This window comes from Mesocricetus auratus, unplaced genomic scaffold (assembly GCF_017639785.1).
Source record: "Mesocricetus auratus isolate SY011 unplaced genomic scaffold, BCM_Maur_2.0 Super-Scaffold_4256, whole genome shotgun sequence".
Lineage (NCBI taxonomy): Eukaryota > Metazoa > Chordata > Mammalia > Rodentia > Cricetidae > Mesocricetus > Mesocricetus auratus.
The window spans coordinates 19,185,749-19,211,510 of record NW_024429182.1 but is presented as its reverse complement, the minus strand read 5'-3'; the positions used below and the strand labels follow the sequence as shown (position 1 = coordinate 19,211,510).

Here is a 25,762-nt window from a genome sequence, read left to right as displayed (position 1 = left end):
AGAGCCTGGCTGGCTGGTCAGGCTGGGCTGAGCAGGGTCTTCAGAGCTGGGGAACAAGGAGACCTGAGGATCTCTAACTCATTACTGCTCCATCGATCCTGTAAAAATGGAAACTTACACAGCCCCCCTGGGGTTGCCCCTCTGCATGCCTGGGCTTCGAGATAATCTATGTAAAGCTCTTATCAGGGATCCTGGCACGTGGGTGGCACGTGATAAATGGGACATTTGTTATTATTGTTATTGTGCTGTGAGCTCTGCGCAGGGGCCTCAGAAGGCCAGCGTGTTCTCTAACCTCGGCACAGGACATCTGGAGCCTTTGTACTATAAAGTATAAAGGTGACACTTTATAGTGGGGCTGTCCTGTGTATTGTGGGATGTCTGCAGGTTTTGTCCTGGCTTTTGTCCTTTCCCAGTCAGGACAATTCGGAATGTTCCCAGGCATTGTCAAATATCCTGGGACAGGGAGGGCAAGATTATTTCTTCTGTGAGTCTGGGCTAGAATGCTGGACAAGGAAGGAATTCAGAGCTCCAGGATCAATGTTCTGAGTTTGAGGCAAAAATCCTCCTGCAGATGGCTTGGAGACTCAGCAGGGAAGGGGGCACAGAGACAACTACAGGCGGGGCCTTCACAGTCAAACAGACTTTGGGAATCCTGGATAATTCTCTGCATTCACAAAGCTGAGAGTACTTATAACCTTTCAGTTCAGTTCTATTATTATTATTATTATTATTATTATTATTATTATTAATCAAGTCCTAAGTACTTCAGGAGTAACCTGACTTCTTGATATCAGCTTCATCAAATCCATACTCTGCCATTGGCTGAGAAAGTCCCAAACTCAAGCTCATTACTGCCACCCAGCAGCCCTTGGGGAGAATACTTGTCATTGCATTATGGCCACAGCTCAGGGAAGGGGACAAGGGTGTATGTGTGTGGTTATCCTATCCTTTATTTGACCTCGGGGACAACCTGGGAGCTCCCTGTCCTCAACTTCTCTCCTCTCCCATCATGCTGCCCTGGACCTCAATTAGCAGTTACAGGTGGGAAACACACACACACACACACACACACACACACACACACACACACACACACCAAACCAGTTACAGGTGGGTGTCTGGGGAGTACCAAGGAACAGTAGTTGCCAAAGACTTGGCTTTCCCTGACAGGGTTCCTGCAGACTGCCTAGGAGATTTCTTTCTCTGTGGCCACTTGTTTTCTGCTCTGGGCCCAAGACCCTGCACATGGCTGAGGCTGGTGTCCTTGTACCCTGTATGTCTCCTTCCTTGAGACCCCACCCCCAGCCCTGGAGAGGCCCAAGGCCTCCTAGGCTTAGCAGGAGGCACAAGGTTGGTGCCCATCTCTATGGTCTGCCTAACTACTGTGCATGCCCTGGTAGTTCTTACCCTAAATCGAACCTTCCCGTGAGCACTCATCTGCAGATAGAGGCGGTGTGGGCCATTCCAGTTGCCGTAGACGATATCCACTTTGCCGTCACGGTTGAAGTCTGCCAGGGCCACACCTCGCCCATGCTGGTGAGGGTCATCTACACCTGGGGGGGGGAGAAGAGGCAGGAGCTTCAGGTACCGTCCCTTGCACGTTTTACAAGCATTCACCTCCAGCAACAAGAGAAGGTGACCCTCCTACAGTCCCCGTTCTTCTGGGAAGATGCGGAGGCACAGCTGAATTCAGATGCTCTTGTGGGGAAAAGGAGTAGCGAAGCCATCCACTTCCATGCTACCTGGACTCAGCTCAGGGCAGCATGGTCCAGGAGGAGGAGAGTGATAGGCATTCTGGGGGACTAATGCCTTTCCTACCAGTATCATACGGCCACAGGGAGACGTTAAGTTGATCTCATCCCCCTTGGCTTAACTCTCTCTCAAGGGTTCACCAGTACTTTGGGTCAAGTTCAGATTTCTGCCTGGGATTGCAGGCTCTGGCCTGCTGTGTCCTTATCCTGTCTTTGTTGTTATCCTGTCTCTGTGGCTTACAGAGCTTGGATCATCATAGTCCTTCCACGCCTTAAGTGAACCAAGTTCTTCCTACATTCAGGGTCTTTGTTCTAGCTGGTGTCTCCTCTCTAGATGCCTCCCTGGCCCCGTAGGGAAGCCTTTCATGACCTGTATGTATAAAGTGACCCACAAAACAAGCCAGGCTCGAGAAAATAAACATTGGATTTTTTTTGTTTGCTTGTTTTTGTTTGGGGTTGGGGATTTAGCTGAGTGGGAGAGCACTTGCCTGGCGAGCACAAGGCCCTGGGTTCGTCCTCAGCTCCAAAAAGAAAAGATAAAATAACAAAAGACCCAAAAAACAAAGATAACTTTTATTCTGAGACAGGTTTCTCTGTGTAGCCCTAGATGGCCCTGGAACTCGCTCTTAGACCACAGAGATCCACCTGCCTCTGCCGCCTGAATGCTGGAATTAAAGGTGTGACCATCACCACCTGGGCTCATGTTTTCTTGAATATGTGGACTCCAGGTTTAAACACGCACGTGCGCGCGCACACACACACACACACACACACACGCACGTGCGTGCATTCATGCACATACACATACATAAAGACACACATGCATATACACAAATCCTGGCATAAAAGTTGAAAGCGGCTTATTAAGTAAGAGGCCTAGAGGTGCAGGGAGAAGTGACTAAGAAAAGGCAATGGAAAATCTGTGCCATGGAAGCAGAAAGGGCTGATTTGGAAAGGGAAGTAAGGGGACAGCAAGGAGGATGATGGGGAGGGCAGTGTGAGGTGACTAAGGACAAAGCATAGTGAAGATGTCACAATAAACTCATTTTCTATGCTAACGAAAAGGATTAATAAAAAGGACAACAATACAGTCCCTTAAAGCAGCCCCTCCCACCTGCCCTCCTCCTCTCCTAATCTTTCCTTTCCCAGTGCTGGTCTTTGGGGGTCTCCTTGCTTGGGATCTGGTTTCTCTACCTACTCCACTCTCCCGAGATCAGCTACGCCCCACGGTTCCTTTGTGCCGCAGGTCTATCTTGGCGCCTGCGGTTGCATGACAGCGCTCAGTGAGTACTTGCTGAATGAATGAAGAGACATAAATAATTTGACAGCAGGCAAACTGGGGATGCTAGTGACAGCAGAGGAAATACAGCAACCATGACAGAGAGCCCACAATGGGCCTGTGAGAACGGGAAGGGAAGCGCCCCCTGCAGCCCACTGCCACTGTCCACTCAGGAGCCCATTGTAGAGGAGAATGGGGTTGGCACAGCCTGGAGGCGTGGCCCCTCCTCCTGTGTAGAGGCAGATCTGCCCACTTCTGTCCCGGGTGCAGAGCTAAGATGACACCCTCAAAGGACAAACAGCTGCAGGCTGCCCTGGGTACAGGGTAGTGGGACAATAAAATAGAGGTGGTGGGCAGAGACTCCAGGACCAATGCAGGCAGGGTGATTCCGAGAATGGAAGTCAGGAGAAGGCAGGGGTGGGGCCTATGAGAACCTAGGAGGTGAGGTACTCTCATGGAGGAAAGAGGCTTGGGGCAGAGCAGCGATGGCCGACAAGGCAGAGACTCAGTGGGAGAGGGTGTGGTTAAAGGGACCGGGGACAGCCCCTCAACCCTAGGGCTGATATTCCATTAATTCTCTGCAAACTCCCTTGCCTAAGCGTCGGGCTGGTGGCCTTCCGAGCTGGCCCATTTCTCTCCTATCTGTGAGGCACCTTGACAAGGAGCTGGCTCCTTTTCGTGGGACTAAGCAGTGCCAGGCTGCATTTCACAGCGGCATCTGTTTGGGTGATGAATGCCCCCTTGACACGTCTCGTTAAACCCCTGCAATCACTTTGACTTCCAATTACGGGCCTCGCACCTTGCATCTCCTCCTGCCTGATACCTTCTCCCACTCCAACTTGTTCGCTCACCTCTGCTGCCATCTCCTTAGCACCTTATCAGATTCTCCCAGTTTTTTTGTGCTATCTCTTCATTCTGTGGTTTCTCAGCAGTGAGACCGGCTGCTGCCAAGTGCAGCCCACGCAGGGGATGGGCACAGAGGGCCACACCCTATTATGCCAGGGAAGGAGAGAGCTGGGGCAAGGGTGCAGGGTGACAGGTAGCCAGCTGGCATAGGTGGTGCTTCAGCTGGGGTGGGGGTTGGGAGTCCACCCATGTGGAGACTCCCGAGAAGCCGATGGAGAGGGAGACTCTCTTGTGTCGGAGAGAAGGGATGGGCTCATGCTTGGACTTAGCTGCTGTTGTCTGTTGTCTGCAGAGCTGGTGGGACCTAAGATCTCTGGGTTCAGATCCTCTGTCGACTCTTGCCCATGCTCCAAGGGGGGGTGCACTGAAATCGTCTTTCATTCCCGGTGTGGGAGGAGATGGGGGGTGAGGAAGGGGCTGAAGGGCACAGATTTTTATAAAGGAGTCATTCTGTTGGGCCAGGAGACGACAGTACCAGGTCCCTGTCCTGGCAGAGCACACTGACCAATCATGTGGGAACCTGCGTGAGAGGTGCGTGCCAGGGGCAGTGGAGACGGAAGGAAGAGAGCGTTTCTGCCAGGTGGCACGGAGGAAGCCAGTAAACGCTTGTCAGAGGTGACCCTGGGCAGAATGTGGAAGGGCACAGGAAAGTTCTGCAGAGAAGAGGGAGGGCGGTCCAGCAAAAGGAATGGCCCAAGCCCAGGTCCTGGGGTTGATGGAAGACAATCTCAGGCAGGAAGGGGATGGAAGACAACCTCAGGCAGGAAGGGGAGAGGTGCTGGAAGCCATGGTGATGGTTTGGTTTACATTTTATCCTGCTCCTCATTATAGCTGTTCGTGTAGACACATGTTTCTACAGTGTTAGCTCCTTTCTTAAATGCGGTGTGGTCTCAGTCTTACTCAGGTCAGCATTCCAAGCTCTTAGCAGTAGCTGGACACTTAGCAAAGCTTCTTGACATGGTTGTTGATGGTGCACACCTTTAGTGCCAGCACTTGGGAAACAGAAGCAGAGGCAGGCAGATCTCTGAGTTTGAGATCAGCTTGGACTACAGAGTTAATTCCAGGACAGCTAGGGCTAAACAGAGAAGCCCTGTCTCAAAAAACCAAACCAAACCAAACCAAATCAAAAACAAAAGAACAACCAACCCCCAAACAAAATAAAAATTAAACAACTCCCCCAAAACAAAACAAATTTTACAATGACTGATCTAATTTGAGGTCCATGCCATGAAAGGCAGCCCATGCCTAACATTGCCTGGATGACCAGAAACTGGAGGCTGGACAGCCTAGAGACCTAGGGTAGAAAAAAATGATTCCTATTCCTATTCTGCTATACTCTTAGATTGGTGCCTAGCCCAATTGTCATCAGAGAGGCTTCCTCTAATAGCTAAAGGGAGCAGATGCACAGATCCACAGTCAAATCTGAGATCTCCATCGGGTCCCTTCCCTTAGGGGAACCTGAAGAAGAGGGCGGGGGAGAATTATAGGAGCCAGAGAGGTGAGGACATCAGGAGAACTCAGGCACAGAATCAACTAAGCAGGGCTCATAGGTGCTCACAGAGTCACCGAGTCCGCATGGGTCTGCACTAGGCCCTCTGCAAATGTTGTGATGGTTAGCTTGATGTTTCTGTGGGCCTTCTAAGAGTGGGTTAGAAGTAGGGGTGTCTCTGACTCTTTTGCCTGCCCTTGAGACTCCTTGCCATCTATTGGGTTGCCCCACCCAGCTCTGATAGGATGGTTTGTGCCCAGTCTTACTGTAACTGGTCATGCTGTGTTTGGTTAATATCCCTGGGAGGCCCGTTCTTTTCTGATGGGAAACAGACTGATGGGAAACAGACGGGTAGTGGATCTGGGGAGAGAGGAGGTGTGTGTGCAGGGGGGGGGCGGATGGGAAGAGTGGAGGGAGGGGAACTGAAGTCAGGATGTATTGTAGGAGAGAAGAACCTAAAAAAAAGAAATTGTTGTTGGATTAAACTGGATGTTTATGATAAAAGAGGGTAAAGGCACCTACTGTCAAGACTGTTGACCTGAGTTCGAGTCCTGAGAACCACATGGTACAAGGAGAGGAGTGGCTTTTGCAAGTTGTCCTCAGACTCCCACTTGGGTGCCATAGCATGTGCAATTCCACACATGTGCACACAGTTAAGTAAGATGTTATAAAAAGGAAGATAAATGGGGGGAGGCCAAGATAGGGAGGGAGCGTTTCAAGGAGAATTGTGTTAGGAAACAAAAGCAGACTCAGAGGCTCATAGGTCATCTGTGGGCACAGGGCATGCTAGGAGCAGGAGCCTCCCTGCCCCGTCAGCAAAAACCCCTGCAGCTTGAGGGTAGCAGAGAAACCCACTGTCCTCCAGGCCCAGGGACGTCGGGGGCACAGGAAAGGTCCACACTTACCAGCACTAGCTGCAGCGTCCACAAAAGTGCCGTTGCCTTGGTTGTGGAAGAGGAAGTTGGGTCCATTCTCGTTGTCACAGAAGATGTCTGAAGCACTGTTGCTGAGAATGGGGCCCACGCTGACACCCCGGCCCGCTAGGAGAGGAGGTGCGCCCGCAGTGAGTGCCTAGAGCCCAGACCCGACATACCTGGAGGACTGCACTGCTGAGGACCCACATAAGTTTGCTTCAAGGAAACAACCAGAAAAGCCTGAGGGATATGAACTTTGGGATGTTTCCCTGACCTAGACCTCGGCTCCCTGTCTTCCTAACTCTGATGGCACTGAGGCTGGAGAGTAGCTGGGTGGGATCACTTTGTGCCAAAAGCTTCATTTCATGACCAGGAATGCACAGGGCATGGTCACCACCATATCAGCTGAATGCACAGGGCATGGTCACCACACATATCAGCTGAATCACAACACCCTAAACCCACTCTGTCCCTGTGAGCACGGTCAAGTCACAGGACCCCCAACATTGAGTCAGTCCCACTTCAAGTCCCAAATAACCCCGTCAAAACCTATGTGTGTGTTCTCGGGTTAAGAATCTGAGGAAGTCGGCTCTGTCTGCAGGCTCTAACAGGCTGTGGCCCCAGGATGCTTATGTGGCTTTGGTTGATACACTAAGCATTTTGTCCATTGGTAGTGACCTGGCTGAACAGATTACAGTACAACCGTATGCTGGATCATTCTGCAGCTACTGAAAGGACTGTGTAGGTCTTATGTATTGACTTGGAGGAGTGCCTGCAATTGTTAAAAAAAAGTAATTTGGCAAGTAACAGCACTGTGTGATCTTACATTTATTAAAAAAGGTGGGAAAATTCTTGGTATTTCAGAATAGACGTGTGTATAAGCTAGTTAGAGAAAAGTGGAGATCACATTGATGAGCTGCAACAGGACGGACCATGGAAAAGAGAGATGGTAGCTGGCCTTTTCTTTGAATGTTCCCTATTGTTTGGCTTGTAGCAACAAGTCTTGTTTTGCAGTTTGAAAGGAGAATATCCAATAGTGTGAGTGTGTGTGTGTGTGTGTGTGTGTGTGTGTGTGTTGTTTGTTTGTTTTGGTTATTCTAGACAGGGTTTCCCTGTGTAGCCTGGCTGTTCTGGCACTCGCTCTGCAGACCAGGCTGGCCTTGAGCTCACAGAGATCTGCCTGTTTCTGCCTCCTGAGTGCTGGGATCAAAGGTGTGTGCTACCACTGCCCAGCTTACATTTTATTTTTAAAGACATAAATCAAGCCAGCACTACATTAGGCTCTGAGGGCTAACATCAATTTTGAGCCCCTGATATGAAGAAATCCAACCTTGATGCATCCTGAACAAAGCATCCCACATGCAAGGGCTTCAAACAGAGCCTTTGCTTGCTGATCCTCTCTAGAAAAGCCCACCCGCATCTGGGAAGCCTTAACAGTCATGGCCTCTGGATGCTGGGAAACTGTTGATATAACCTTACAAGTGGATGGAGATTCTTACAAGATGCTGGACTATAGACAGCTTGCTACCCATTGAACATCAGTTTCTTCTTCTGTAAAATGGGGATTTTCTGACTTGCCCTTTTCAGTTTTTATAAATATCAAATGAATGAGAAATGATGATGGATTACAGGTGTCCAACAGGAGGAAGGGGAAACTGAGTCCCTATATGCTCTTGGTGGGAATATAAATCAGTACAATCGCAGAGCAGTTTGGCATACTCTCAGAGAAATGAGAAATAGAATTACCATATGACCCCGCATTTTTGCAGCTGGGCGTTCACTCTCCAAGGGAAATGAAGTCAGTAGGTTTGGGATTTCTGTACTCCTGTGTCTACTCTAGCACTATTCATGAGTGTCAATACAAAACCGCCCTAAATGGCCATCAGAAGACTGAATAAAGGAAATTTGGTATGTTTTCACAATGCAATACTATCCGGCTTTACAAAAGAAGAAAATTATGTCACTTGTGGCCACACAGATGAGCCTGGAGGACAACATGCCAAACGGAGATGAGACACATAAGCAGGGTTTCCTAAGGTGTGGGGTCTAGAGAGCTAAGCTACAGAAGCAGGGCACAGAGTGGGGTTACCAGGGTCTGGGTGAAGGGGGAGATGGGAAAGGACTGTGGTGATGGTGAAAGCACAGCGTTGAACAGGGGTGCTAAGTCTGGGAGAGAGACTACTGTACACTATGGTGCACACAGTTAGTAACTACCTGCTGCTCTTGCTGGTTAAGATGGTGGGTTGTAAATGACCTCACCACAAGTGGAAAGTAACGCATGTTAGTTCAGGCCAGCTATCCCACAAGGCATATATATTTCAGAATATGTTGTATATGATAAATATGGAGTTTTCGGAAGTTTATTTAAAAAAAACCAGGCAAGAGAGATGGAGGTGTTGTGAAGCCTACAGTCTGGCTGTGTCACCAGCCTTGTGGATTGGCTGCTGGGCTTCTCAGAGATGCAAAATCTCAGGCCCTGCTGAGTCCTCATGCTGACAAGACCACTGTGTGGTTTGTATGTCCACTAAAGGACAAGGTATATTGTTCTAAGGAACTAGCTGCTTTGACAAGAAAAAACTGGGGCTGGAGTTTTAAAGTAAACAACAGCTCTGGCAGAACTCCGTGACAATGACCAGGCCCTTGGCCACCCACCTCTGTATGGATCCAGGGTTTGTGAAGTGACTGAACTAATCTAAGAGGGAGGGCAGGCTCCTGTGGTCCTTCACCCTGGGAGATGCTCCCTGACACATTATGGGGCTTTGTTACGGAACAGAGCTGGGGCAGGGGCCCCATAAGGACTTTACCATTTGCGTTATTCTTACTGGAAGATCATTGCCCTTGCTAATACCTGTTGGACTTTTGTGTCCCGGATTCTTTCTTCCTAGGTAATCAGATTAAGTCTTGGAGGAGAGTCTTGTAAAAATTAGCAACAAAGTCCCCCATCACCCCTGGGGATCTTCCACGGCGTGGGGTGGTGACTTCCTGGTCACTTTCCACAGCCAGGAGAAAGGATGCTGAGACCCGACCTGGGCACCGCCTCTGCCCGCTATAAAGAGGAGATAGTAGTAGCTGTCCCTGTCCTGGTCACTGCAGGACTCCATCCTGGAGGAGGGCTTCCAGGAAATTCCAGGTGGGACTCAGGACTTGCCACCATGCAACTCAGTCCTTCTCTCTCTCTCTCTCTCTGTCATCCTCCAATTTCCTCTCGGCCTCTAGCTCCCAAGCTGTGACACATTCCCTTCATTTTCTACAAAGCAGGTTATTTCCCTTTTGGACAAATTTCTAAATCTTTCTAATTAACTAATTGGGTTGGGTTGAAGCCTTGCACCATTTGTAACCTGTAATTACTAGAAAATTGCCATGGTAACCACACTACTAATTAGCAGCAATTTATTGCCATAGCAACCGGACCATAACAGAGATGTTACCCACAACTCCTTCTTGGCAAGTTGGCCACGCAGTTGGGGAACAGGTGAGTCCACAGTCAGGAAGCCAGCCTTTTGGGGCTCATCTCCAGAAGCTGTAGAATGGGGTCTGAGGCAGGGCAGCCAGGTGCTGAACCCCTCACTGATGCCACAAGGGGGGACTCTCGGAACCAGCAGAAACCTCCCATCAAAGCTGCCCTTCCATGCCTCCTCATTGCCAGTCAATGACAAAGGTTGCAGCAGGCCTTCTCCCAGGACTTACCTCTCCTCTTCCCCCTGCTTTGTGATACCCACCCTCCCCTCCTTTCCCTAGGTTTAGCATAAACCATGTCATACAGGGCTACCCAGAGGGCGGCGGTTAAGGAACATCCTGACGGAGTCGACTCCATCCTTGTCAGTGAGTCCCTCATTCTGTGAAGGCAGCACCCTCTCTCACAGACACACAGTTCCCTGGATGAGGCTGTAGTGGTGGAACACCAGCTCTCAGGACTGGTGATCCGCAAGCCCAAGGTTGAGCTGGGTGACCTTGGGCATATCACTTAACCTTTCTAGACTTCTGTTTTCTCATCTATGAAATAAACTGGTAGTAATAATAGCTCCTTCTCAGGGGTGTCATAAATATTAAGTGGGATGAATTTTGGAAGGTATCTTGGAAAATGTCAGGTGCCACATAGTCATTAGCTGGGACTATTTACCACCTGCTGAGTGAATAATATCACTTTATTTTTGCCCAGCACTTCAAGCTTCAAAGGGCCTTTGTTATGCTGTGGGCTTTGAGTGATTCTGTCTCTGCTTCCTCCCCAAGGACATGTGCCACTCTGCCTGTCAGAGAGGTTGGGGGTTCCAGGGGAAATGACCCCCTGAGGTCCTCATGTCTTCTTGTCACATTTCAGGCTTCTCTGTTTGCTCGTTGGGCCCAATATCTATGGAAAGCACTGGCTAATCACAATACCTGCACCTCCAAACCTCTGACCTCTGGCACTTGAACAGTGCAGGCTCCAGTGTAATTCCCAGTGGATGGATGCAGTGGTCCATCTCCCAGCTCTCAGGGACTGGATGGGGAGGGAAGGCAGAGACTATGGATGGATCATCACACACTCCGAACTGCTCCAACGATGGGCTGCTGACCCAGGGATGAAGCAGCAGACTGGGATCTGGTATCTGAGGAAGGACCTCTGAGTTCTTTCCTAGGCCATTGCCTCTCTGGCTCCAGGAACTTTGGAAGGAGACTTCTAGGTATCAGCCCCCTGTACTGCAAAATGTGATGAGAAGATCCTTAAGTTTTTACTTTTCAACAAAAGCATCTTTCAAACTGGACCAAAGAACAAACATGTTGGAGGCAGTTTCCTGCCCCATATCCTGCTGTGGTGGAGGTCAGGGACTCCTCACTGAAAGGGTGTGGACCCGTGACATTCTGCTACTGGAACCCAATGTCCATAGCCTGCCAAGAATATTCAAGATATTGTGAAAAGAGTTGGTCTAAGATGCTGGAAAATGTGTGAGTCAGACGAATGGAAGGCATAGCTGGAGAAGGGGCAACAGGTAGGATGGTATTGGGGTCCCGCTTTCTAAGTTTATTTCCTGAAGAATTCCCAATGGAGGTGCTGATGCCGTGCTGGTGCAGGGTGAGCCTGCGGATGCCAGGCAAGGCTGGACTGAGAGTGTGTGGGAGCCGGACCTGTCAGACAAGGACACTCATTCAGCTCAGGTCTCTCCCATCCTTGGTTCCTTGTGGGTTTCCACATGGGCCACCAGAGGCCGGGGGAAGAAGGGCCTTTCTTCCTTTGTCCACCCAGCATCAAGGGGACAAACAGAAGCTGTGTGAGGCCAGAGTGGATAAAGAACTGGGAGAAGAGCCTGGTGACCCTGCCCTGTGTGCTGGGTATGGGCTCGCACATCTCACATGAAGTGGCATGACACCCGGAGGTGTGTCTCATCACCACCACACTCTTAACTGAGAAATAACAAATTGCATACGTTTATCACATACAACATGTTTTGAAGTACGTATATGCTATGAAATTACTGAAATGAGCTTATTAACATATGCATCATCTCACATATTTATTAGCTTAATTCTGTGAACACTTAAAATCTATCTTTTGGTGTCATGCAGGAATACAACGTATTGTTATTAGCCATGGTTACCGTAGTGTACAGTAGAACTCTTGAACACATTTGTCCAATGTAATGAAAATGTTTATTTTGGTTACTATCTCTTCAATGTTCCCCAGTTCCCTCCTCTTTCCAGGCGAGGAAACAGAGGCTTAGCTGGCAGGTGCTAGGGTCCCAACTCAAATCCTCATGCTATCTCCTCAGCTTGCTTCTCTGATGCTTCTGCTCAGGTCCCCTTTCAATGGGGAGGGCACTGTACTGGCACTTTGCGGGTGTATCCCCTAGTGTCATTTCTTTTAAATCTCTTGAGACAGCCGAGAAAAATGCATTGAAAATTAAAGTTTTAGCCTATCACACATGTATTCCCTTCAAAACAAGGTTAGACCCCCCTGACAGCCACTGATTGCATCTGACACCCCTGGGAAATGGTCCTCCATTGAACTTTGGGAACTCCTTTGGGGACCCCTCTGGGTCTCCTGGACCTGGCTGAGGTGCCTGTCACTCTATCATTGCCTGGTCCTAGCTGCTAGATCTGACTGAGCTACTGCTGGGAGTCTGGTACCCACCTGGGACCCAGGGAGGCTCCTCAGCCCCCACCCGGAGGTACCAGTCATGCTGGGATTGGAATCTGCCAGAAGGGCTCAGCTGGGCTTTGGGCCTCTCTGTCTCCTCCAATAATGACTTCCTATAAATCAGATCTGCCCTCCGCTTTGTTCCACACTGCTCCCAGCCAACAGCAGATCTCTCTACCCAGCATCATAAATCCCCCTTCATTTTCTTTCCAAATTTCTGTTAAGGCTTCTTTAATCACCACCTTGCAGCCTAGGCAGATGCTCCTTCAAAGGGTGAGGCCTGAATGAAGGGCCCTGGGTAAAGGGTAGGGCCTAGGTGAGCCCGTGTGCACAGGAAAGGGTGATGGAAAGCTAGGCTCCATTTGCGGAGGGAATGAAGATGCCTATGGGGTGTTGAGATCTGAAGACACAGCCTTCCTGCCTCCATGACAGGTGGGCTGGCTCTCTCAGCTGAGTTTAGCTTGTGGCTCTCAGGAGATGCCCAGCAGAGGACCCTGGTGCCATTCTGTCACAGCCACAGGGCAGGTGTGGGTGTGTGTTGAGACCACAGGCATTCCCCGTGTCGTTTCATTCTTCCAAACGCAGTGAAGGTAGGATCTGTATTGGGAGGGGCCATTGTTTCCTATGGCTGTCTGGGCAGGCAGGCATGGTGCAGGCGGCAGTTTATAAATGACAGCCTGCTCCCTTCTAGCCTTGTTGCTAGTTGGCTGGGTCAAGGTGCCTAGAGACATTCCACAGGGCTTCTCTCTCCTGTGCCAAGCCCTCTGCAGGATGGAAGCCACTTCTTAGCGCTCCCACACACCTCAGGTCCCAGCACTTCCTGGCTCCAAGAGGTCTCTGGTAGTTGGTGAGGTTGGGGCTTGGAGTGTTCAGGGAGTCATCATAAGGGACAGCAGGCTCTCTAATGCCATTACTCAGTCCTGACAGCCCTGGCTCAGACGCCCTCCAGGGGCCCTCAGTCCCCTGAGAGCAGGCATCTCAGCCACTAGATGGCACTGTGACCCAGCAGAGTGGCAGCGGATGCCAGAATCAATAGTGTCTGGAGAGATCTGCCCTCCCCCTCCTCACAGCATAACAACCTGTGTGTGGGTTGTGTGCCATTGGCCACCACTGACTGCAGCCTGCTGTCCTGAGCACCCCAGGCCAGACAGCTGCTTCAGCCTGACAACCTGGGTACACAGTTCAGGGCTTGTCTGCCAATGCATACCCAGTGGGTGAGGGGCCTTCCCTTTACCAGCTTGGGGCTGGATACTCAAGTGGGAGGTCATTAGAAAAGCCAGCTGCTTGTGGTTGGAGATAGGGCCCCAAGTGCTGGTTTCCTAGAAATCTCCTAAGTGACCTTGGGTGAGTCCTTTCTGCCCTCCCTTTGGACCTAATGTGATCCCCTGGCAAATGGGAGGTCCTCCCAGACCACATGGCTGCCCAGGAAAATGGGGGCTGCGTGGCTTGGCTGCACAGGCCTCTGTACCCTGAAGCACATCTGGCCACTGCTTGCTTCTCTCCAGATTGCTTAGGCCTTGCTCATTCTTCCTGGCTTCTCAGACCCCTTCCACTGTTCTGGCGGTGAGCACTGGCTTCCTGCCCAGAGTCTCAGCCACTGGGCTGGGCTCAGCATAGTGACCCTTACATTTGGGGTTCATTCATAGGGCTCAAGGGAGCACTCAGGAACCATTTTCCAGCCAGATGTCCATGTGTCATTAACCGAGTGACAAGTGGGGGTTGCAGGATAGTGTTGGGGGGCTGAGGAAGGCGGGCAGACAGAACAGTAACTTGGTGGGCCAAATTGGTTCTTGCCAGCCAAATGGCTTCTGGAAGACTGCAGAACTGCTCTTATGTGTCCTCTGGGCATGCCAGCTGCCCTGGCCTCGTCCATGCCTCCCCATAAGCTGCTGCCCGCCCCCCTTGGGTTGCCCTGTCCTTCCAGCATGGCCGGCACAGTTGGCCAGGGCTCTCCTCACATCTCTGTTCCTCAGCTGTCTTTGCTTGGCCCCCCCTTCTCCCTCCTGGGTTCCGTGCCAGCCCAGCCAGCGTGAACAATGCCCCTTCATGCTCCAACCTCCTGAATTCTCCCATTCTGTGTGTAATGTACTCTCCCAGTCCTGCCTCCCTTCCATCTCATCATTCTCGAGTGTTTCATCCCCCAGCCCACACCCCTCCCTCTCTTGCAAGATCAAGGCACTTAATTGCCAAGCCAGCCCAGTACACAGAACTGGGAGCTTACTCAGAAAAATTGACTGTAGCAATCTAGGCTGAAGCGCCTCATGTTTATTCTTCTTCCCAGGGCAACATGGTTTATTACTGACACTCAGCCTTTCCGAGGCACGTTCATGACCAGGGCTCTCAGGCACTTTGATGGGGCTTGAGCCACACAAACCACTTTACTGTGTAATCATTTGTCCCCACAAACTTTGTCAGCTAGGTCAGCATTAATCTCTGTCTTTCACAGAGGTGGCAAGTCGGTTGGGCAAGGGAACCATCAACTCCCAGCAGGTCAGGACAACCTTTCCTGGGTGGAACCTGGAGATTTGCTACCAGGAAAGAAGGATGATGCCCACATGATTCCCCGTGCCACTTTCCATCTCCAAGCTTTGAGTGCAGGTTAGCTGCAGCTTAGGTGATGTCTGTAGCATAATTTGGAGCAGACGTATGGGGAAGGCTAGCTAACAGGAAAATTTCTACACTCAACTGCAGGGCGGGTGTGAATGAGACCAAGTTGTTATGCACAGCCCTGGCTTCCTGAGTTTTGGCACTAAAAACAGGAACTGGATGGCTCTGCCATCAACAGCCTATTGGCAGATTATCAGAGTTTAGTCGGCAGCCCTGCTGGAATTAGAAAAACAGCCTTCCCTAGAAAGAGCTCCAGTCAGAAGCTCTGACAATAGGGCCCCCATCCAGAAAGCTGCAGGGGGGAGTGCACCTTCCATAAAAAGTGCCGGAGAGGGTTTGGAATGAGAACCCAATTCTTTGAGCTCAGTTATCCGAGACGGGACCCAGCCGAAGCTTAGGGACTTAAGCGGCAAATTCCTGGCCGCTTATGTGTAAGTAAATAATTTCATCTGCTGTTGGGCAATAAAGAAAGCTTTAAATCTCGGTTCTTGTGATCTGTCAGTTTTCTCTAATGCAATCTGCTCACTCATCACTGGGGTTAGAGCAAGGGAGGGGGCAAGAGGTTCCTGGGACAGGATGGCATGGTGTTCTTTTCATTTCAGTTTCTGGCAAGCCTCTATGCCTGCTGTTTGGTGCCCCTAACCCCCCAAGCTCACACTTGCCAGCATCTCACCTCCCCTTGGAGGGGCAGCATACGTGATGGAGGGGATGATGCCTTCATCCCTGCTCAGGGACTATAAACCTTCCCCGTTCTCTTGGTTGCTGATGAATTAGACACAGCTCTGCAGGGCTCTGGACCCCAGTCCCTCCACCCCACCAACTCTATAAACTCCACATACCTGTGTACTTGCTGACCCCTGCCTCAGCAGCCACATCCCTGAGTGCCAGGATCCCTCGGGACAGGTCACTGGCCTCAGGGTCCATTTCAATAAGTGCGTCAGGCCCCACATCTCCATAGGCATAGTTGGCGATGTAGATAGAGTACCGTCCGGAGCCCTGGGGAGGAATGGAAGGGGGAGGGTATGAGAGGCCCCGTCTTAGTCCTCGCTCCCCGCCAGTTGTCCCCACCCCAGGGATCATAGCTTTGTCATTGGGCTGAAGTCTGTGTGGGCTACAACCCCAAGAGGTGCTCACGACAAGGGAGGTGAATGGTACCCACCTCCCGAGCCAGACGACAAAGCAGCCTTGCTTGTTCTACCCTGTTCCAGAAGAACACATCTCTTCCTCTCCCCCACAACCACCTTTTTATAGACAATTTTCTAATGTGCCTCCCTCCAGCTGAGCTCGCTCCAGCTGCCAGCCAGGGTAGCTGCTCAATAAATATTTGCTGATTGATTGATCTACCAGTTCCCATTATTCTCCGTCTCTCTCTCTCCCATTCAAGCCCACTCCAGCCGAGATGACAAGCAAATTCCAGAGCCTGCTCCCTCTCCTGCAGGAAAGGTACAGATCCGTGAGGTCTTCCATCCTCCTTCCGTTCCTGTCTCCCCACATTACCGGGAAAAGACAGTTCACTGTTTTGGCCTTTATAATACTACCCCCTTTCTTTTTCTTTGCATCTCAGAGAAGCCCCGGGCACTGGCTTCTTCAGTAGCCATTCTCTTCAGTAGTCCAAACCCTGCTGATAAAAGATTCCTTTCTGCCTGTTATTACAATGGTGTTATTTCTCCGGTGGATGCCTCCTTCTTCCCAAGAGATACACACAGTTTCTAAATCTGTTCCCAGCTTCCCTATTATCTTTTCATCACTTCCCTCCAGAAGTTATTCCTCAAGCTCTCACTATTTACAAAGTGTTCTTCGGTAGAGTCTGAACCCGCTGTCCCTGCCCTTAGGTGGCTTAGCGCCTAGTGTGGAAGACCAGCCAGAGAGAACAGCTGAGCCGGAGGTGACAAGCTGATGCTGTCATCCTTGCTGACCTTCTCTGCTCACTTCATTCTCTTGTCCTGAGGCATCGCGGTGTCATGACCAGGACCACACGATCGCTCACTTCATGCCTACTTTGGACCATTTTCTTTGGTGGGGAAGCTGATGCAGAGCCACTCAAGAGTGGGTGACTTGGTGAGTGAGGACAGGGAATGCATGGGCTTAGAGTCTCCGGGGGACACAGAGGTGTCGGAACCACATAAGCGCATGGCAGATGCAGGCACAGGGTTTTCTGGTCACACAGAAGAGAGGCTTGCAGCCTGGCGGCAGGAGCCTCACTATGGGAACTTCAGAAAAGGTTTTCTAAGAGGGGTCCCAGCCAGGGACGTGGAGGGAAAGAACCTTCCAGGCAGAGACGGGAAATGGTGGCTGCACCATGGACGCTGGCTGGGTGTTGCCAGAGACAAACACAAGACAGGAAGTGTTAGATGCAGTTGGAGACTGGGAGGCTGCTGCCTGAAGACTTGGCTGCCCCTTCCCTTTTGGCTATGAGTCTCAGCAGGTTATCTGGTAACCAGGCTCTTTGCAGGTTTCATTACTCAAAGTGGTTCCTGGACCAGGACCCCTGGCGCCATTTGGGAGCCAGTGTTAGAACAACAGAACCTCAGGGCCCACCCCAGACCTGCTTAACAAGAGTCTGTATTTCAGTAAGAGTCCACAGGACACCTAGGCAAAAGGAAAGTATGGGGTGCTTTGCCACCCACTGGTGTCTCGACTGGGGAAAACCTCAGAAGGTTCTCAGTCTTATCCAGCCCAGGAGCTGCATATGCGTATGTGAGTGGTTGCATGAAGCCAGAAAGAAAAAGGGCTAAACGGAGAAACGGAGAAGTGCGTGCACCATGGTGAACCATCTCTGACCCCACCAGCTGCTAGCAAGTCCATCAACAAATGGGCAATTAAGCCCACATGGGCTCAGATGCACTCTGCTACAAATTAGAGGATTTACAAAATTCTAGGATTTACCTAGATTCTTACTTCGGTTCACCTGGGTGATAAAACAGATAGACACAGGCGTGCTATAGTGTAGACAATTGTGGAAACTCACATGTGAGCTTGACCACAACAGTTCTAAGAGAGTGAGATGATACCAGGCATGGGAGGTGTTTCTGGATGCTGGTTCTACACCAGGGCACAGGAGGTGTTTCTGGGGCTCTGGGTCTACACCAGGGCACGGGAGGTGTTTCTGGGGCTCTGGGTCTACACCAGGGCACAGGAGGTGTTTCTGGGGCTCTGGGTCTACACCAGGGCACGGGAGGTGTTTCTGGGGCTCTGGGTCTACACCAGGGCACGGGAGGTGTTTCTGGGGCTCTGGGTCTACACCAGGGCACGGGAGGTGTTTCTGGGGCTCTGGGTCTACACCAGGGCACGGGAGGTGTTTCTGGGGCTCTGGGTCTACACCAGGGCACGGGAGGTGTTTCTGGGGCTCTGGGTCTATACCAGGGCACAGGAAGTATTTATGGATGCTGGTCCAGAGCTAACATCAGCCAACATCACCTGGAGGACTTTTTGCCACAGACTCTGGGTCCCGTTCTCAAAGATGCTGACTCAAGAGGTCTGGAACGGGCCTGGAGGATGTGCGCGTCTAACAGACTTCCAGGTGACGCAGAGGCTGTGGCTCAATGGTACAGTGGTCACCTAGCAGGAATGAGGCCCTGCGTTCAAAGCCCACTAGTACCAGGAAAAGTGAGAGGGAAAGAGATTCCCAGGCTATGTTGCTGCTGCTGACTAGTGACTCCTGATTCTAAAAAGTACCAGTCGGAAGCTATTAGCCCAGACCTGTTCTAGTCTTAGGCCCTGAATGGCTCTTCAGCCTTGGGCACATCCATCAGGGGCTGTAGGCTGCCTCTTGCGTGTGCTAAATGGGGATCAGATTCCTCCGACTTCCTGGCAGGGTGCTTGAGAAGATGAAATGAGACAACATATGTGAAAGGTCTTTGAAAAGATAAAAATGCTATATAAACATGAGGCATAATCATTATTGACCAGGGGATGCTTCTTGTAAGAGAGAACTTTGAGCTTGATCCAGGAAGCTGAGCGTGTGATGAGGCATCCGGAGATGCATGGCAGGAGGATGCTCCAGGTTTGGAGGAGAGCACGAGGAAGGGGTGTGTGGCTGGGTCAGGGACATACTCGCCGCAGCACACATCACAACCTCCTGTAGGTCCCCTGAGCTGAACCACGTCTCTGGGCCTTATCCTGGCATTTCTGACTGAGCCGGTCTGGAGGGATAGAGCAGGCAGGGCCTGTTCATGCTAGTGTATGCACAGAGTCCAGAGGAGGGAGTTGTGGGTCCTGTTTTATCGTCTCCACCATATTCTCCTGGGACAGGATCTCTTACTGACCCTGGTGCTAGGTTGGTGACTGGAAAGTCCCACAGACACTCCTGTCTCTAGCCCCACGGCATTGGGATTACAAGTGCTTGCAGAATCATGCCTGGCTTTTTACAAAGATTCTGGGGATTTGAACTCAGGTCCTTATGTTTTTGCAGCAAGCACCCTTGCCTGCTGAGTCGTCTCGGCAGCCTCTGATAATAGCGGGTATGCCAACAATAGTCTGGGGACCACACCTTCAGAACCACTGACCTGCAAGACCAAACATCCCCAGATGGGGGCTGTGGGGTCAAGCAAAGATGGCTTGAGTGGGGTTTGCGGAAAGCCCGTGGTTAGAAACTGTCTATTATCACTGTACCCAGAGGCAGGGTAGCCGGGGGATGAAGAGGTGTGTGCTGTTTTCAGGCAGGCAGAGTTCAATTCCCAGTTGTGCCCGCCATTTATTGTGTGACCAAGGTCAAGTTATTTAATTGCTCCAAGCCTTCATTTCCATATCTGTAAAAGGTGATAATGGTGGCTTGTGCCTCATGGGCTTATTGTAAAGATTCTAGAAGAGTCCTGTGCCAGGACTCCATGCATGGCTAGTTGTGCAAGCGTGTGCTGCTTTTGTCTTTTGTCCTTTGCCGTTGCTCGTGGGTTTCCTATGCCACACTGCACACTTGTCTTCTAGTTTCCACACTGACCTCGACCTCTCTCGGGTCATTCCTCACAGTTCTTAGGCCCCAGGAGTGGCCACGGTGGTGACTGGACTCAGAAAGGACCTTTTCACCTGGTGGTGACCCACTGAAAGGCTCCCCCCCCCCCCCAGTTCTCCAAGACCTGGGAGGATGTAGTGAGGCCAGGCGGGGAGCAGGCGGCTGCTGAACATCGCCCACTGTGCAGAGGAGGTGCTGGTCCCTTTCCCTTTGCCTCCCACACCGCGCTTCTGTCCTGTGGTTAAAGGCCAGTGTGTGAATGACCTTGCTGGGACACAGAGAGCAGCTCTGTGACTGACCTCCAGCCCCTCCCTCCGGCTCTGGGGGAACTTCTTACTTAGGCCAGTGTGGGAGGCTTAGTCCTGATCAGAGAGGCGGTGGGAAGCAGGGGGAGTGTGGACAAGATCCCCAACTGCGACCAGGCCTGACACCCATGGCCCTCCATGCTCTCAGGGCTGTCCAGACCCGCCTCACTGTCCCCTCCCACCAGGCAGGAGTCCAGGTGGCATGGATTCAGGTCAGGGCTAAATGTGGCTTCACAGCCCAGCTTGGCTTCTCTTCCCAGCACCAGCTTGTTAAGAAATAAATATTTATACCTGGCACCTGCCTTCTCCCGAGGCCTGGAGGCCCCTGCTGCGAATATTCACACTGAATCCCTCTGTGCCATCTCAATCCCAAGCTGGAGCCCACCCCTTCAGCCCCAGAACTGTGGCCAGAGATGCTCTGCAGAGCAGGGCAGCAGCTGGGACTCCGGGGCGGCTCTATCGCTGTAGAGCCAAGCAGGTGGGGGGGGGAGCAGGTGACAGGAGGGACAAATCACTTCCTCATGAGTCTCTATCCCTAGCTCTCCCCACTTCCAATCAGCCAAGCCTCCCCTTGCTTTGGGTTGGACACCTCTGGGTAAGATGTACTAGGAAGGTGTGGATGGAACCATTGATGAAGCAAGGTTCTAGAACATTCAACAGGTAGCCCCATCTTGACCACGTTTGCACTCCCCTGTAACACCTTCAATGTTCTATAGCTATGTACTGGAGGTCACGTAACTCGGTGCCTTCCTCACCAAGGCATTTAATGTTAGTTGGATGAATGATTGAGTACCCCGTGTGGTGCTGGACTTTGTGTCATATCCTACACATGCCGCTGATCTATTCTGGGTCCCCAGCTAAGCCACTGCTCCAAGCTGAGCTTCAGCCCTCCCCTAAGAATCTGATATTCATGATGGTGACACCCCTCATTGCTTCCAAATGGGTCACCAGGAGGGTTGCACAGGAAAAGGATATGAACAATATATTTCCACTCACCCCACAAGCCTTGCTTCTTAGTAATTTGCTTCTATTCTGTGAGGGAATTGGCAGCTACCAAGGTGGGACAGCCCTGGGCTCTGTCCCCAAGGTGGTTGTCACTACTTCACAGGGGATGTCTACCTGACGCGTCCTCTCCTGGCTCTCACATGAAGAGGTCCCTCTGCTTCTTCCCAGGACCCCATGTGCCCCTGCACTCACCGTTCTGTCCACACAGGCCACTGAGCGTCCGGCAAAGAGGCTGGCCACTCCACGGGCCACATTGACGTCATCACTTAGGACATCTTCCCACCGGTTATTACGGAACTTGAACAACTTGTCTGTGTAGGTGGCCACACCTGGAGAGAGGAAGAAAGGATGGTGGGTGACAGTGGGCAGGGGACCACTGTCTCTGTTCCCTGGCATTTGCCATGGCCAGGGTCTGGTGTGGGATGCAAGGGGGCCCTCCGCAGGCAAGACTCCTTTCTTCTTTAGATTGTGAACTTGGTTCTCTCTCAGGAGAGAGGCTCAGGCTGGGGGAGGACAGCGAGGAGCAGTGATTATAAACCCAAGGTTCAGAATCAGTGAGAAAAAGTTCCAGTCTCAGTTCGACCTAGATTCCAGACTCCGGGCAAGGTTTCTCAGCATCCGTAAGCCTCGGTTTTCTTGTCTGTAAATGGGGATGACAGAACCACATTCAAGCTTGCTATGAGGACTGAAGGAGGCTCTGTGCGTGACACACTGGGCAAAATGTCCCGTAAAGGCAGTGGTATTAGGTAGAAACGACGTCCCCATTTTAAGAAAAGCTGCCTTCCCAGACCCTGACTTCACAGGCTTGGTAGTCAGTGATGCTGGGAATGTGGACGTGAAAGCAAGTGTGTTAGAGCAAGTGTTTGAGTCACTGCAAGCATGAGAATGGGTGAGTGTGCAAGACAGGGGTGTGCAAGTGAGAATGAATGTGGGAGTGTCTGGTGGCGCTCTGCATCACCCCTACACCCTCCAAACCCTGCCCAGTCTCAGAAAGTCCTAGAAATGGTGGCTCCTCCCCTGGAGATGCCCCGACCACGCCTGCAGGGTATTTAAACAGCCTCTTAAGGAAAGGCCATGTGGTTTTTCAGGTTCCTCCTCCTTGTCTCCTTTGTGGGGGCTGGGAGACCATCCAGGAGCTTTTCACACATTAAATGTGGACTTTTAAGTCTTAATTCAACTTGGTTTGATTGACTGAGTCGGCGGAGAGGCTTAATATCAGGTACGGAAACCTTTCAGGATGAGCGGGTATGAGTGAAAGTGAGTGTTCGGGATGAGTTTGAGTCAGTGCGAGCATGAGAACACGTGCGGATGAGTGTGTGAGAATGCCCAGGGGTAATGGATGCGTGAGAACACGGGCAAGTGTGTGAGGGCATGTGATGGAGTGCAGATGCATGTGTGAATGCGTGCAGGTGGCAACACTGTGCACACAACCCACCAGGTGGCTCCGGCACACGAACACCCACGTGAGGAACAATGTGAGGAGCAGGGAGGCTGACTAGCACGCGAGCGGGCGTTTTCAGGTGGGGCACTCTGAGGAGTCACAGATACAGGTCTGCACAAAGCGGCTGTGTCTTTAGAGGGACACTGTGGTATGTGTGTGTCTGTGTGCGCATGCACAAGCGTGCGTGCATGTGTGTGTGTGTGTGCATGCGCAAGCATGCGTGTGTGTGTGTGTGTGCATGTGCAAGCATGCGTGCGTGTGTGTGTGTGTGGTCTGAGGTTCTGCAAAGTTCCTTATCCTTTTCCAGCCTCACTTTCCTCATCTGAGAATGACAGGTAGTAACTGTCCTCACTCACAGTGTCACTGTGGCACTTGTGTGAGAAGACACACATGTGGTCTGGTCACAGGTCAGACAGGATGAGAGCACACAGTGCCAGCTTACACCCTGCAGGGACATAGCCCCTTATTGAAATCCCTGGGGAGCCCAATGTGTTTAGAAACCTAGATTCTTCCTTCATCTTCTAGGAAGGAAACATGGTACGAACACTGTTGATTACATAACACCCCCAGCAGGGACTGGGGGCGGCACCCCATAATTAAACACATTAATATTTCTGCCGTGAAACATGAATATTCACATTAAGTGGGATAAATAAAGCTTATAAATAGCTCACATCAGCTCAGGACAGGTTTTGTTGTCTAGTGAATTTTCCAAAAACTTAAAAAAGTGCTGGCGGCTTTCAGAGTGTTCCCGATTTCAGATCTGTGGAAAATGACTTAGGTTGTAGCTGCCATCATTGTATGAGGCAGTAGCAAGCTTGCCGTTGCTTCTAGATGCCCAGGGGCCTCTGAAGATGGCCCCTGCAGGCCTCCAGCCTTCCCTGGCAGAGAGCAACCTTTGTCCATCCTATTCCCATTGGGGCCCACTTAACTCTCTTACCCACTTCCGGAAACGACAGCGAATACAGCCCACCAAAACTGGGGCAGGACAACCCTGGTTTCTGTGAGTAGCCAGGAGCAAGAATTCCACAATCCTCCAAGTGTGGGAAAGATTGCATACCTGCCCAACCTTTGGAGCCTCTCCATAGATATCAACTTATTAAAACTTTAAAAAGATTGCAACAAATCGTCTGCTTAATTATATTGAGCCCAGATGTGCTTGGCCATGGAACCCTTCTTTGGAGACTGCCTATTCAGTAAACTTGCTTTAACTTAGCAGGTTGCCATCTAGGGTGCTGAAGTCTAAGCAGGCTTTGGGCTTAGTGGTCAAGGAGTTTGTGTGTCTTGTCTTGCTGGTCCGTCCCTCTTACTGGTCTCATGGCTTCTGGGCTCACCAGAGACACCCAGAAGAATAAACTAATTAAGGTAAAATGTGCAACAGCGATGTGGAGCCTTGTAGATCATAAATGGGAACGGCAAAATCAATGGCAACCCCTCTGCAGGCAGAGGCCTGGAGGCCTGGGCGACAGGAGGGCTGGGAGCCCGTGATTTAGAGAGAGCAAACGCTCTGGCAGCTGCAACCTGGGTAATTAGGTGTGTCAGGAAGACAGATAAACAGCAAGCTGTGTGGGTCGATGGTATAGGCAATAAACACCCAGCACTGGCCCCTGGCCCGAGTCAGTGCTGAAGTGGCCTTGCCTCCTGGCTCCTTGTAGCTGCACTTTGCCTCAGGACCTCGAAGTGGGCCAGCGCTCACGACAGGAGGGGCTGTCAGAAGCATGGGAAGACAAAAGATGCTCTCCCGAGCCCCAGGAAAACTAGAAGGGTGTGGCCCAGGAAAAGGTTGTCCAGGGGCAGGGAGGGGTCTCTGGAGGGTGGGTGTCATAGAGGTGGGTCTCGGAACTCTTAGGCACAAAGGTTACCACCAAACAGCTGCTGGCTGTTGCACAGCCAGCAGCATTCCTATGTGGAACGATCCTGGTGGAGGCCAGCGCTTGTCCTTCTCTTAGCTATGAAATGGGATAATGGGAATGGCTACCTCCCCATCAGGCTGTTAGGAGCATACGTTAGCTAATGTCTGCAAAGTGCTTCCAATAATACCAGACACAGGGTAATAAGTCCATAAACAATAAGATCATCTCTGTCTACTGCTTCCCCTTCCTCCAGGGAGTTATAGGGCATGACCAGGCCAGTCCTCAACAAACCACATCCCAGGAGGCAACTGTGACATTAAGTTCCAAACGCCTCACAAGACTTAGTCAATGGAGAGCCAGCAGAGCAGTGATGGCCTCAGGGGAGACAGAACTAGTTCAGACAAAGGAAGTGTTTAAAAAGAATGAACTCTGGCTCAAGGGGCCCCTGGTAGAATCCCTGACCTCCTCTTCCTCCCTCTACCCCAGAGTGAAGAGGAAACTCCTCAGGGCTCCTCTGCTAGCACCCTTACCTCCTCCAGATCTCCCCAAGAAGATTCAAGCTACACAGAATAATGGGGGCCCGGGTGTCACCTCCTCTGCCTGAAGCTGCACAGCTGCTGTCAGAGGGCAATGCCCAGCTCCAAACTGGCACGGGTCTCTCACAAGGCTACTGGGAGAAGCTCTGAGTCCTTGGCTAAGGTCACAGTGGTGAACTCTGGGACCCAGCGTTGCGGTGTGCTTGTGGGAGGGGGGCATGTGTAGGTCAGAGGACCTTTTAGGTGTCATCCCTCAGGAGCTGACCACCGTGCTTTTGGTTTCCTCCCGAGACAGGGTCTCTTTCTGGCCTAGGGCATGCCTAGTGGCTAGTCTATCTGACCAGTGAGCCCTGGGGATCTGCTTGTCTCTGCTGTCCCGGTGTTGGGATTAGAAGTGTGCTGAGGTGCCTGACTTATTTATGTGGGTTCTGGGGCCTGAACTCAAACACTCTTACTGATCCATCTCCCCAGTCCCCAATTTTTGTTTTGGAAAACATGGTCTCCTATAGCCCAGGCTACCCTCAAAATTCACTATGTAGCTAAGGATGACTCTGAACTTCTGGTCTTGCTGCTGCCCTCGCAGTGCTGAGACCACAGACGTGTGCACAACACCTGG

General features: G+C 51.3%; 1 protein-coding gene across 4 annotated transcripts in view; it reads right to left on the bottom strand.

Moving 5' to 3' along the window:
- Positions 1–25,762, bottom strand: part of Crtac1 (cartilage acidic protein 1) — a 139,419-nt gene that overhangs the window by 18,602 nt on the left and 95,055 nt on the right. For 3 of the 4 annotated variants that reach the window (XM_021236121.2, XM_013115054.3, XM_005063580.4), the window contains exons 4-7: positions 21,509–21,645; positions 15,898–16,054; positions 6,331–6,465; positions 1,408–1,553 (exon numbers count right to left, since the gene is read on the bottom strand). In XM_021236121.2, coding sequence (XP_021091780.2) covers positions 1,408–1,553; positions 6,331–6,465; positions 15,898–16,054; positions 21,509–21,645 — 575 coding nt within the window. The remainder of the gene's footprint in view (positions 1–1,407; positions 1,554–6,330; positions 6,466–15,897; positions 16,055–21,508; positions 21,646–25,762) is intronic. The other variant, XM_040744302.1, reaches the window with a different exon arrangement.